Source organism: Crocuta crocuta, unplaced genomic scaffold (assembly GCF_008692635.1).
Source record: "Crocuta crocuta isolate KB4526 unplaced genomic scaffold, BGI_CrCroc_1.0 scaffold289, whole genome shotgun sequence".
NCBI classification, from domain to species: Eukaryota; Metazoa; Chordata; class Mammalia; order Carnivora; family Hyaenidae; genus Crocuta; species Crocuta crocuta.
The window spans coordinates 1,483,246-1,497,013 of NW_027533264.1; the positions used below are offsets into that span (position 1 = coordinate 1,483,246).

Genomic DNA, 13,768 nt, shown 5'->3' on the forward strand with positions numbered 1-13,768 from the left:
CCATCATCGCCGGCTCCCTTTATCTGCTCTCACTGGGGCTGAGAGACCTCTGGCTGGACCCAAGCTTGCGGCTGCTGAGCTGGCAGGACTTGGGACCTCGGACGTCAGGGCGCGGGGTTCGTTTCCACGACCTGTGTTCTGGCGGTGTCCGCCTGGCCAAGTTAGGGATCTGAGCGTAGGGGCTGCGCGCATCTGGACAGGGGAAGCCAGGAGGAGGAAAAGGAGAGGCTAGTCCTGACAGCAGGTTCCGAATGAGGGCCGCCCCCTCCGGCAGGTCCCCGCCCGGCCTGGGGCGCACCCGCTTTGTTTAGTCTGTTCAGCGAAAGCTCCAGCTCGTCGCTGGAGAGGCCGCTGAGGCGCGCTGCCTGGCAGAAGAAGGTGAGGCCCGCGTGAGCGCGGGAGCCGCTGTGGCCACGCCACCGGCCCTTCCAGTCTGGGTTCAGCCGCAGAGCCCGCCGCTTCTTGGTGTAGTAGCTTGAAGGAGACAAATAGGGCAGACTTCTCAGACACCGCCTCCTCCCGGGCCTCTCCATCTCATAGGTGGGGAAACTAAAGCAGGACCAGAAGCCACTTGTCTCTGGCCTGGGGCAAGTTGGGACCCAGGAAACTGACTCAGAATTCAGGGCTCTGGTCCCTGGGGCAGAAACTTCTGGGAACTCCTGCAAGAGTCTGCCCCTCCCCTATTTTGGGCCCTGAAGCTGGGGACACCGTGCCTACCTCATCACTTCCTGCACCAACTTGTGGGAGACAAAGCCCTGGCTCATCAGCTTGAACAGAATCTCTAAAAACAGGGTCTGCAGGCCGTGGGGGTCATGGCTGTTCCTCACCTGGCCTGGGAGCAGAGATCACGAGGCAGGGGAGGGTGAGGAGGAGCCTTCCCCCAGGCCAGGCCATTCATACCCCACCAGCCCTGCTCCTCACCTAAGCACTGAGCCAGGCGGTAGCTGTCGGTGAGGACCCCCAGGAAATCTTTGAAGCTTACAGTTCCATCACCTGGGAAGAGAGAGGGGAGGGGTTGCTGGGGGTGCCTCCCCTGCAGAAGGCCTGCACTCCATATGCTTTCAGGGCTTGCCTTCAGTTCTCTCCAGGCATTAGAGAATCCACTCCCACTTCCAGCCGAACGTCAACCCCAGCTGAATGGGGGAGAAATAGCCCTTCCCCTGGGGGAGCCCCAAGTCAGGACAAGTATTCACATAGCAGAAATGTTTTAGGGGCAATGGGATAGATGTGTTATCAGAGCAGGCTTCCTGGAAGAGGAGACTTCAAAATAGGACCAGACCAGGGATTCTGTGGACAAAGGAGGCATCCTCCAGCGCTAGCAATGGGGGAGGACGAGAAGCCAGGGACGGGGGCACCCACCATCCAGGTCCGCCTGCTGCAGAGCCTCACACATCTCCTGTGGGCTCAGCTGGATACCCACGTTGCGTAGGGCAGCTCTGATGCTGCGCATGTCCACAGTGCCTGTCGGGCTGGAACTGAACAGTTTGAAGATCTCCTGGAACGCTGGGGGCAGGGAGGGAGGCAGGCAGCAAGGTGAACGGCACACAGGGGCCCTGAGATCCACCCTTGCTAGCTCAGAATAGGACTGAATCACTCTAGGCTTGGGTCACTCCGACCCCTGGGGCAAGTATAACATTTAAAGAATAACAGTGGCTGCTGTGTGTTAATTCCCCATTCAATTCTCACTTCCGAACTAGTGTTTGGATAGGTCTGTATGAAAAAACATTCAAAACCTATGCCACAAGTCACACCAGCAGTAGGGGCAGGGCTGGGCTTTGGACCCTGACAGTCGGGCTCTGGAGCTGCGATGCTCTGAGGCTCCGGGGACCCTGCTGGCACCCAGCATGCAGCAGGCACTGAAAATTATTGATGGTGAGTAAAATGATTTTGCTTTGAGGGATCCTGCCAATATTAGGGCATGATCTTAGAAGGGGTGTTGGGGCCCCCAAATGTAGAACGGGTTCCTTTTACCCCTAACCCCACAGCCCCAGACTCCAGGGGGTGGGGGAACTCAGGTTATTTTTTTCCCATCCTTTCTCCAATTTCCTTCCTCCCTTTCTCTTTCTATCCTATTCTATCCATCCATCCATCCATCTACCCACCATCCAAATACCTTTTTATCCACCAATCCATCCCTACACACACACACATACACACACATACACACACACACACACACACACACACACACACACACACACCGGTGAGCCCTGGAATTGTAAAGATTAGCCGATTAGACTGACTTTGAGGCACGGTTACAATATGGTCACTAACTTCTCACAGTGACCCCAGCCTCTGGGGAGGCAACCCTCTGCAGTTCGGTTCTGAGCATTCCCTAATTTCTTCACCCCCGCCCCCCACCCTGCTCCTAGCCCTGGGGCCCTCACCTGCCAGCTGCCGGGGTGTCATGGGTAGCAGGTTCTCGTCTGCAAAGCTCCTTCTGCTTCAGGGGGAAGAAGTTGGAAAGGCCTCTGCACCTTCTGCAGAGAGATGCCAGGGCCAAGCACCTGAACCCAGCATCCCAGGCCTCCGATCCCTGCCCTTACCTCTGAGGCCCAGAACCTGAGCCTGACTGCACTGAACGGGTAGCTGCAAGGCGCTTGTGCTCCCTGGTCCTCTGGGGAGCCTGCTCAGCCCCTGTGGCCTTGACGGATGCTGGCTCCACCTGGGTCAGTGGGGCAGGGGGCTTCTGCGGCTGCTGCAGCCTCCCCTTCTGCGTCCTGCAGGGCTGCTCCTCTCCCAGGTCTGGTGGGGGCAGTCGTGGAGGCTTCTGTGGAGGCCTTGGAGGCAGGAGAAGATGGGGCTGAGCACCCCCTTCCCCACCGCCCAATGCTCAGACTCCAGGGGCCCTGGGACGAGGCCTGTGGGGCTCAGCTCTACCTCTTTCCAGGACCCCCACACCAGCCTACTCCCACAGTCCCCTATCTAGAGGATTCTGGGGGCAGTAGCTTGTACCAGCAGACCCTTTGTCAGCCCTAGTCACCTGTACTTTCTCTGCGCCAACGATGGGGATCGCTTGGTCTTCTGCCTTGTGCTGCCTGAAAGGCAGAGTCGCAGGGTCTGAGGCTGGGCCTGCGGCCCGGGCCCGCAGCCCCCAGGCTGGCTTTGGGGTGAACTTTAACATCTTTAGACAGGGGTGCACTTTCTCTCCCTCGCCACAAGACTTCTCCTCTTTGCTGGGGAACCTGCTGTTTTACCCAATGAAGGGATCTGAATTTGAGTCTCTGCCCCAATGAAGGGATCCGAATTTGCAACCCCACTCCAGAAGCTAACACAGGATGGCAGAAGCCCAGGGAGAAGCAGGCTTTAGAGCCCCAAAGTCAGGGCATGGGAAGGAGGAGGCCAGCCCGAGCCAGGGCCGGGGCCCACCTTACCCCAGGTTCCCGGCGAGGGAAGGATCCCCTCCTCCAAACTGTGCAAACTTACAAACCACAGTTCACAGATGCTCCAGGAAGATGGACCCCAACAGCCACATTACACTTATGGCCCAGCCCCTCCCCAGATACTCACCTCTGCACCTCCTCTTCCTTCATCTGTCTGGCCTCCTGCCCGTCCCTGCCCTCCTCTGGCCCTGGCTCATTCCCAACTGTTCACTCCTTCCTAATCGCACGCTTCTAGGCCCCAGGCACCCCCCTCCTTGGCCCTCTCTCCAGGCAGGGCCGCCTCTTGAGGGGCTGCAAGCGGGGGCTTTCACTTGACAGGGAACCTTGGCACTAGTAGGCCAGCCTCTTCCTTCCCTTTCTCCCGGACTTCCTTTTCAGGTCCAGGTCCTTCCCCACATTCTGAATTCCCGTCCCTCCTTCGCTGCCACCTGTCCTCTTCCAGAAGCTTCCCCACATTGCCTGTCTTCTCCCAACGTGGGGAGGCGTGTGCATTTGTGTGCACATTTAGGAGTGTGTCTGGCTCACAGGCATGTGTGTTTACATGTGCCTGTGCACATGTGTGTGTGGAGCTGTCTGTGAGCGTATGTGCAGATGCACATGCCTGTGTGATGTTACAGGTCAGCAGATGGGTGTGTGTGTGCATGCGTGCGTGTGTGTTTGCGTGTGTCTGGGTCACATGGGGAAGCGCATCGTTACGTATGGGCTCTCCCCTGCATTTTGAGACACCTCCAGCTCAAGGCTGTGGCCCCTGGACAGCTCCTCACCTGCCCAGCCCACCCCCAGGAGGCTCTCTCCTAAGACGATCCCATCATGCCCCTGGCTTTAGGCCGAGAGGAGGCCCCACTTCATGACCTAAGAAACCTGAAGCCTCAGAGAGGGCACCGAGGCCTCCCTGGGGCTGGTTATGAGTCTCTCCTGCTGGCTGAGAGAGGTCAGGATGGGTGTGAGCGAGGTGGAACGACCCATGGGGAGTGAGTAGGGGCCACATAGGGCTGGCAGAGCCCTCGGGGGCGGGGTGGGCAGGCAGGGCTAGGGTAGCTAAAACAAAGGGGGTGGCATCCCTAAAAAATTGAGACCATGACGCCGCGGCCTGTAAGCTCACTAGTCCAGGAGCGTTGGCACAAAAAGTCTGAGCCGGGGGTCAGCACTGGAGGCTTTACTGGTTTTGTCTAGTCATTTCTCTGGGGGAAGTGGGGGACGACACCTTAAAATGGATTTTCAGCAATAATGGACTCCCTTTCCTGGATCTCGGCACCGAGCTGCAACGTAAAAGAGAGAGTGTCACTTGGGCCCCAGTGGGAGGGTCGGGGAGAGGGATGATCCCAGAGGCCACTGCAAGGAGGGCCCTGGGGGTAAGAGGGCCTCATCTTGCTGCATACTGACGGCAGCTTGACTTTCTCTTGTGTCCTTTCAAGAGGTGTGCTGGAGGACCCTGTTCCCTCATGTTCCATCCAGTCCACGGTGTGTCCCGGGCCCGGGGCCACCAGGTTCTCAGCAGGGCAGATGCTGGCCCGAGCATTTCTGATGAGGGGGACCACACTTCCTCATGCTAGAATGGCCCTTCCCATTTTGAACCCGGCTCCTTGCCCGAGCCCAGGAATGCTCACCCTCCATGGTCCCCAAGCCTCCTCCAGCCCTGGCTTTAGCGCTGCGCCTCAGTCCACCGGAACCTTGTTTCCAGCAGCCTTTGTGAGGTCACGGAGGTTGCGACCTCACAGCCCACCCCGTCCCCCACCCAGCCCCTCATTCCACTTCCCCACCCTTTCCCAGCTGTGTGAGGAGGGAGCCCACCCACACATCCCAGCACACTCTTTTGGGGAGCAGTGGGGCCAGCCTCACTTACTCTTTCACGGCTCCTTGAGGCAGAGGGGTCATGACCGGGGATATGACCGGTGCCTGGAGAAGCTTCACTTCCCCCTCGATGGTGGCCTTCTTGACCCCTGGCTTGCTGAAGTCAAGGTAACTGTGGGGGATGCTCTTGTCTTCCTGCTTCCACGCCTTCTGTGGCTCCCCGGCTTCAAGTGGCTTCTCTAACAACTCTGTAGCGAACTCTTCCTTCTCTGGCTGCTCCATGGCTGGCAGTGCCTCAGCTTTCTGTGGGGGAGCTTTGATCATACGCTCCAAGTTGGGCAAGTCTATCTTGCTGGACGAAGCCACGGCCAAGGAGGACGCAAAGTTGATCAGCTCTGCTAGGCCAATGGCTGGCGGGGGACTGGGGGAGGTCGAATGGGGCTCTGATGGCTGCTGGGGGTCTGTGGCTGGAGAAGCTGGCCGGGTGCCGGGGCTCTGGAGCTGCTGCTTGGAGGCCGTGGTGTCCTTGGGGTCAGACTCCGGGTTCTGATGACTGGTGGCCTTACCCGTGCTTTTCTTGTCCAGCTGCATGCCGACCGCCTGCTGCAGGCTGTGTTCTGAAGCCTGGATGAGTTTGTCTGCCCAGAAGAGGTGCTTGGAGGTCTGCACGCGGATGGAGCGATGGTGGGCGGGCGCCTGGTCCTCCTCTGCAGAACTCAGGTAGCTGGAACTGGACTTCATGCTCCACTGACCGATGTCCTGCTGCGCGTAGGACTGGAGCGACTCCATCCTGTCCTCCTGCCGCTCAGGGCCCTCCTTGGGCTTTGGCTGGAGCTCCAGCTCCACTTCTGGGTTCAGGTCCAGGTCCACTTTCTGCATGGGCTCCAGTTCTAGAAATTCTTCCTCCAGCTGAAACGTTTCGAAGGAAGCTGGGGAGGCCCCTGCCCTTGAGGTCCCCCCTGGCGCCAACTCCCTGCCTTCCCCCTCCCCTGCCCTACCCCCTCACTGCTTGCTTCCTCCCCTACACTTGCCTCTTCACAGAGACTATCCCGGGGCCGGCCGGGAGGCAGCGTGTGTGTGTGTGTGTGTGTGTGTGTGTGTGTGTGAGCGTGGTCCAGGGTCTCAGAGTTGTAAAGGATTTGGGGGAAGATGGGCCTAAAGAATCCCACCCCTTACCTACTGCCTCCCATTCAGAGGTGCGCCCGCCCACTGTTACCTCAGACTCATCTTCTTCTTGTGCCAGCTGGAACTGGCATGGGGTTGTGGCACTCCTACGACAGAAGGAGACGGAGCAGATGACAGGCCTCCGTGGTGTGGGTGGGGTGGATTTAGGGGGATGGAGGTCTCTGGGGCCCTCAAGGTCCCCTTGCCTTGGACAGGGGCTGGCAAGACGGCCCCAGCTCATCCACTCCCCTCACTGTCCCTGCATCCACCAAGGATTCCAGAGGGCTCTGTGCAGATATTAGCGAGTTTAGGAAGTGCCGGGAGAGCTTGCCAGCTTGCCCCCTACCCCAAGGAGGGACCCAGTCAGCTGGAGGTGAGGCCCGGGAGTCTTCATTTTAATCCAGTATTCCAGTAAGCCATTGTGGCCAGTGCCCAAAGTTGGCTCCCTATAGAGGGAGAAGCCCAAGGGCAGTGCCCTCCGCCTGAAAGGCAGAGGGGTGTGCGTGTGTGTGTGCGCGTGTGTGTGTGTGTGTGTGTGTGTGTGTGTGTAGGATCCCCCTCAGTTCTTGTTGGACGTTTGTTGCCCTCTGGGCCCTTGCCCTCAGTGCTCAGCCAGGGGGATTCCCTCTCCTTCTTTGGGCCTCTGCCCACCCTCATCTCAGGTAGCTCTGTCCTCAGAGCGCGGCAGTGAGAAGGCATCAGTTCCCATCCATGGCCCCCAGGGTGCCCCGCCACCCCTCAGTCCTTCACTAATGTCAGGGGCTGGAGGCAGAAGAAGCAGGGAGGGAGTAGGACACCTCCCACGGCCTTTTGGCCTGGATACTGCCCCCCGGGGAGATTCTGGAAAGAAGCAAGATGGAGGGAGATCCTGGCTTGGGGGTGTGTATGAACACTTGGTGGTGGTGGCAGGGGTAAGGGGTGGCGGTCCTGGAGGGTGGGGGGCTGGCTCTCACTGCGTCTCCACAACGTCCACTGACTCCTTGCTGCAGCAGGGAAATCCATTGGCACCTGGCAGGGAGAAGGAGGTGAAGGGGGTGGTGCTGCTTTAGCCACCTCCTCCCTCCTTGTCCCCCATCTTAGCCCGTTCGCCCTCTCTCTCCTGTCCTGCCCCTCAGCTCCCTGCTCTCCTTACGAAGGTCACTAGCCCTGCACTCATTTGCTCCCCTCCACACCCTAATCTGCCTTTCCCGTAGCTCTCCCCGATCCATCACTGCCCTCCACAAGGCTGCACTCCCATTTATTGAGTGCCGCTAGCCCAGGCATTGTGATGGGCACATTCTTTGCTTTATCTCATTGATTCAACAAAAAATGAGAAGAGGTTCATTTGCCCAGGGTCCCTCAGCTGATCATGGCTGATGTCAGGAACTGAATGCAGATTTGACTCCAGAAACTCTCAACTCCCCTGTCCTGCATGCTTTTCTACCCAGGAGCCTGCAACTGTGTGGGGACCCCCTGAGAACTTTCATCTCCCTCCATTCCTGCCCCTCTGCCCCCATTCTCCACTCTGGCCAGGCTTCAGCTCTGCCGCTCACCTGAAACCTGGCCTCTCCTATCCCGAAACCCTTTCTCTCCTCCAGGCTTCTCTTTCCATCACATCCTGGGGTCACCCACCCCCCACTGCAGGCCGAGGTTCTCACCCTAGGCATTTGATCTGAGGGGATGCTGACAGCTATCTGATTTCTGGGTTCCAATCACCCCTTACAGAAGAGACTGAGCAATGCCTTGGGGAAGGCTCCCCCACCCCAGTCATTTCCCTGGAGGCTTGTATCTTTTACAGAAAAGGCTTGTTTTTCATTCTCTGGGGGGCAGGGGCACCAGGCTGTCCCATTCTCTGCTCCCCAGGGTGGTAGATGGCGGTTGATGGTGGCCCTGTCACGCAGTGGGAAAGCTGGGTCCCCCGGAGCTTGGAATGGGGCAGGAAATGATGGCCTTGGCTCTGGCTAAGAAGAATTGCTCCCAGGATTATAGCCAAAGGATCAGAATGTGCATGGCCTCTTCCTAAGAGATGTAGAGGCTGGTTCTGTGACTGGGATTTGGGCACGTCCATGTTCCCTCTGGGCCTGGGCATCCCCTTGGATCACCTGCGTGACCGGGCTAGGATGTACTTGCCACTCCCAAGAGCCAGCTCAGTGGTCTCTTCCAAATCTTCCACCAATGCCATGTTCCCTTAGCTTCCTCCTCCCCGTCTCCATTTCCAACTCCGCTTGACCCCAGTGCTGCTATTCTCCAGGCCTCTCACCTCAGAGGCTTTGCTTGCCCTACAAAATTTTCCTGGACAATCTAATCAACACCCACAGCCTGAACCGTTCCATGAGCAGCAACTGGGTGCGGATAGGAAGAGAATAAAGTGTTATGGTGTGAACCTCACAGGAGCACTGGGGGTTGGAAGCAAAATTCTGAGGTTGGCTCAACTTGGGACCTCTGTGTCCAACTTGGGAATGTTCTATTAGGGATTTGGGTTACATTCTGTAGTCTGTGAAATAATTTCAATTTCCAACCGATGGTTGCTAGTATATAGAAATGTATGTCTTGTAACCATCCCCAAATCCTATTAGTCTAGTTTTTTGCTTTTTGTTTGGTTTGTTTGTTTGTTTGTACATCCCATAGGGTTCTCTATATAAACAATAATGTGTGTGACTAAGGGCGCCTGGCTGGCTGAATCGGTAGAGCATGAGACTCTTGATCTAGGGTCGTTGGTTTAAGCCCCACAATGGGCATAGAGATTACTTTCAGTGTGTGTGACTCAAGACGGTTTTACTTCTTCCTTCCCAAATTGGATGTCTCTTATTTTGTTTTTCTGCTTTACTGGACTGAGAACCATGTTCTGTACAATGCTGAATAGAATTGAGAGTGGACATCCTTGTTTTGTTCCTGACTTTAGGGAGAAAGCATTCAGCATTTCACCGTTAAGTATGATGTTAGCTGTAGCTTTTCTCATAGATGCCCTTTATCAGGTTGAGGAAAGTTCCCTTCTATTCCTGGTTCACTTAGTTTTTAATTAGGAAGAGAGGCCAGATTTTGTCTGATGCTTTTCTGCATTTATTGAGATGATTATATGGTTTCTCTTTCATCTCTCTCTCTCTCTCTCTCTCTCTCTCTAGTAATCTGTGCACCCAATGTGGGACTTGAACTCATGACCCCAGATAAGAGTTGCATGCTTTTATGACTGAACCATCCAGGTGCCCCTGTTTTTCTTTTATATATAACATGCTACAACATATGAACAATGTTATATTTTATTCTGTTACTAATTCTTTTATATTGTTTATGGTGAAATAAATTAAGTTTTTAATGTTAAAATCAACCTTGCATTCCTGAGATAAATCTCATCTGGTCATAATGTGTTATTTTATACATTGTTGAATTTGATTTGCTTACTTTTAAAAGTTTTTTTATTTATCTAAGTAATCTGTACATCGCATGCGGGGCTCAAACTCATGATGATCAAGGATTGCATGCTCTAACTGAGGCTGTCAGGCTCCCCTGCTTTGCTAATTTTTGAAAAGAAATTTCTCGGGGCACCTGGGTGGCTTAGTCGGTTAAGCGTCCGACTTTCGCTTAGGTCATGATCTCGCGGTTCGTGGGTTCGGGCCCCACGTCGGGCTCTGTGGTGACAGCCAGCTCAGAGCCTGGAGCCTGTTTCAGCCTGTGACTCCCTCTCTCTCTGACCCTCCCCTGCTCACGCTGTCTCTCTCTCTCTCCTAAAAATAAATAAAACATTAAAAAAAAAAAATTAAAAAAAAAAAAAGAAAAGAAATTTCTCACAAAGTTCATGAAGTATATTGGTATATCATTTTCTTACATTGATTTTGTCAGGTTTTGATATTAGAATAATGTTGGCCTCATAGAATGAGTTGGTAAGTATTCTGTCTTCAATTTTCTGGAAGAGTAGATATAAAATTTGTATTCTTTCTTCCGTACATTTGGTAGAAGTCACAGGTGAAGCTTATGAATGTGGGCCTGGAGTTTCCTTGTCCATTTAATCTAAGTTGGCAAATTTATTGACATAGGTGTTCGTAATATTCCTTATTATCCTTTTCATATCTGTAAATCCTGTAGTGATGTCACCTCTTTTATTTCTCATATTGGTAATTTTTGTCTTCCTGTTCAGTTTGGCTAGAGATTTATCAGTTTTGTTGATCTTCTTGAACTAGACAGAGATATATCTGGTTCCTGCCTGATCATCCTAAAGTAACATCTGCCAGGTAATCACTCCCGTAGCCACAGGTTCCTGATCAGCTTTTTATGATTTCACTCTTAAACATGAACAGCCAAGCATCACCAGACATTTGAGGAAAGTGCCCACATGCAATTGACAGACCAAGAGAAAAGGTGACTCTAGAAGACCAGAGGTTATTTGGGAGACAGAAAGGAGCTTTAAAAATACTCTAAAATCTTGAGAGATTCTGAGATGTACGCATTCAACAATATATATTCCAACCCAAAAGCAAGAATAGGGTGCTATTGAAAAAGAATTAGGAAGAGAGTTTTTGGCAAAAAGAATTGGAAAATAAAACAGAAAATATTCCCAGAAAGTAGAGCCAAAATATCAATACAATGTGAGAGAAAAGGATCAAGAGATAGTCCAATTCTGAGTTATAAAAAGGAGATCCAGAAAGAATAGAGGATATAGAAAATAAAAATAAAAATTTCTCTGAACTGAATGATGTCATTGGCTTAAAAGGGTTCAGTGAATGCCCAGCACTAGAGATGTCAAAAGATTCTTGCTGTGAAAGTTCATTGTACTAGGAACAAGGAATTCATTAATGCTCCTAAAGTGCAAAAACCAGTCACCTACAAGGGGAGGGGAATCAATTATATGGGCAGCAGAGTTAACAACAATGGGTGCCTTTAAAATTCGGAGGAAAATGTTAACCTATAGTTCTTTTTTAATTAATTAATTAATTAATTAAATTTTGAAGAGAGAGAGCACATGAGCACATGCTCAAGTGGGGGAGGGGGGAAAGAGAGGGAGAGAAAGAGGGGAGAGAGAGTTCTGAACAGGCTCCACACTGTCAGTGCAGAGCCTGATGGAGGGTTCAAATGCACGAATCATGAAATCATGACCTGGAGCCAAATTGAAAAGTTGCTCAACTGACTGAGCCACCCCCAGGTACCCCTAACCTATAGTTTTATATCCAGTCAACCTATCATTTCAGACATGGAAGGACTCAGGAAATTTACTTCCTCTTTTTTTTAGGAAGTTATTTGAGAATGTGCTAAAACAAAATAGAGGTGTAAAGCAAGAGACCCAGGAAGGAAATAGTGTGTCCTCCCCAGGACAGCAGCTAAGTCCTAGAATGTTAACTGTACAGAGGCAAGAAGAGGAAGGGTTTGGGGTAGTAGATTTCTGAAATAAAGAAAACTTTATAGCATGGTTGACTGGATGTAGACGTTGATGAAAGCCAAGCCTATGATACACTAAGAATATAAGGAAAAGGCAACTAGAAACTCCAGGAAAAACAAAAAGTTGTATGAGAAAGAAAAGGTCACTGTAGTACCTTTCCTGGTTCTGCAGTAAACAGTAGCTATGTAGTCACAATAATGTAAGTCCTGTTTGCTAATTTCAACCCTCAGAGCCAACATGTAAATAAAATTTGGAAAACGTATTTGTGGCTATAGGACAGTGTAAATGGGACCAAACTTTGTGTTGAAAAGCAAAATACAGGTTAGAGTCACTGGGAGGTGAAAGGCAGGGAGGAAAGCTGAAGGGAAAGGTAGGGGCACTAAAAACATCTTACTATGTAGGGCATCAAAAGATACTGTCTAAAGTGATAAAAAATAAAGATATAAGTATATTAAACTTACAAAGGCATCAACAGATCTAAACTGATGTTGGGAGGATGGGGGAGGGTGGATCCATTAGAGCAGGAAGGTGATGTCTAGAACTGATAAACCAAGAAAGAGTCTGTAAGCTTGTAGAAAGATAAGCAGGTAATATAGGCAGAAAAACAGTTCAAGTGAAAACAATTGTGGTTGTTCTGAGACCAAGAGTGTGCTTGTGCTGCAGGGAATACTTGCTTTTCATCACTGAATAAGCTCTTCAGTATGATTTAATATTATGCATATATATTTTTTGATACATGTTGAACCCCCAGCTAAGGGCCAGGCAGTGTTCTAGAGGCTACAGTGATGAACACGCATAGCCTCTGCCCCTCTGGATCTTTCAGGCCTGTGACTGAGACCACAGAGAGCCCTCCAATCTCTATTTCTTATTCCCTCTTCTGAGCTCTAGACTCCAACTCCAGTTACCGATTGCACATTTCTCCCTAAGGGGACCTCTCCCTTGTCAGAGCCTTAGATGTCTCCTCTCTCTGAAATGTCCCTTGTTTTCTATTGAGATGATGCTCAGGGCTCACTTCTTCCTGGAGACCTTCAGGACTTCACCCCGCGGCGTCTCCTCCAGTCACACCCACCCCGCCCCTGCAGACCTCAGAGCGCAGCAGGCCCTTTTGTGCCTGAGTGCCTTTGCACATGCTATTTCAGATACCAAGAAAGTCTCTCTTCTGGCAAAATCCTACTCATCCCTGACAGGCCAACTCACCTCTCCAGTGTCCTCTTCTCTGTGAGGCACCTAGCTGTCTAGCCCACATTTTAATTTTTAGTTAACTCTTCAGACTCAGGGCCTGACACAAGAGATGAAGGGGGTGCAATAAATGTCACAGGAGTGATTTAAGGTGTCTGCATCAATTTGTTACCCCACAAGTTTGGGAAAGGGGAAAAGCTGCTCTCTGGTTGGTGGTTCTCGGCACATTGTTAATGCTGGCTCATGTCCTCCTGGGAAAGAAGGTCCCCAGAAGAAAGCCCCCATTTCAGTGGAAATCTAAGGGGCAAATGGCTTTGCTCATTGGTACAGAAAAGAGTGCAAAAGACAAAGGAGGTGCTCAGTATTTGTTGAAGCCCACTGCATCTCTCTGCAAAGGCTCCAATCATCAACCAGGAACAACTGAACGTGATTTTGGGGTTATCAGCAGTTTGGGATAATTCGGGAATTGTTTCCTGGGCACAAGACCACTGCTCTTTGCGTGTGCCCAGAGCGGCTCAAGAGTCCGCTGAATCGGTGGCCGGTACACAGGTGTGCATGTGAGCCCTTGCGCACAAGCTTGTGCACCGCGCAGGGCCAGGGCCGGCGTGGTGGTCAGAGCAGGGAGGACGGTGGGCTGGGCTCCGTCTTCCTTCCAGGGACCCCCCGGGGCTTTGAGAGCAGGGGGAGGGGCCCCGGACCGAATCTCCACCTCCCCTCCGCGCCCCGCCCCTCCCTTTCACTTTCCCCGCCCCGGCCCCACCGCGCGCCAGCACACTCCCACCTGTCATTCCCATGCTGACCAAGGCTCTGTCCGGGAGGCGGGGAGCCGACTGGTGGCCGCTGCCCCTCCGCCTCCAGTGCGCTCTTTGGTTGGGGGTTGGGGGGTGGGGGGAGGGCGCTGGAG

At 52.7% G+C, this 13,768-nt stretch overlaps 1 protein-coding gene and 1 long non-coding RNA gene across 2 annotated transcripts in view; both read right to left on the reverse strand.

The window, feature by feature from the left end:
* Window positions 1-13,710, reverse strand: part of SPATA32 (spermatogenesis associated 32) — a 14,273-nt gene extending 563 nt beyond the window's left edge. Inside the window, exons 1-12 of the mRNA XM_077747763.1 lie at window positions 13,646-13,710; window positions 12,883-12,964; window positions 7,292-7,346; window positions 6,391-6,445; window positions 5,227-6,083; window positions 2,547-2,780; window positions 2,388-2,443; window positions 1,360-1,503; window positions 922-993; window positions 718-832; window positions 299-474; window positions 34-192 (exon numbers count right to left, since the gene is read on the reverse strand). Of these exons, the coding sequence (XP_077603889.1) occupies window positions 34-192; window positions 299-474; window positions 718-832; window positions 922-993; window positions 1,360-1,503; window positions 2,388-2,443; window positions 2,547-2,780; window positions 5,227-6,083; window positions 6,391-6,445; window positions 7,292-7,346; window positions 12,883-12,931 (1,972 nt within the window). The 5' untranslated portion in view covers window positions 12,932-12,964; window positions 13,646-13,710. The remainder of the gene's footprint in view (window positions 1-33; window positions 193-298; window positions 475-717; window positions 833-921; window positions 994-1,359; window positions 1,504-2,387; window positions 2,444-2,546; window positions 2,781-5,226; window positions 6,084-6,390; window positions 6,446-7,291; window positions 7,347-12,882; window positions 12,965-13,645) is intronic.
* LOC144217961 (uncharacterized) lies at window positions 4,525-5,054 on the reverse strand. Its single transcript, XR_013331007.1, has 2 exons — window positions 4,991-5,054; window positions 4,525-4,642 (listed from the first exon to the last, which is right to left on the reverse strand). It is a non-coding gene; the product is annotated as an uncharacterized LOC144217961 (long non-coding RNA).
* Window positions 13,711-13,768: the final 58 nt, after the last annotated feature.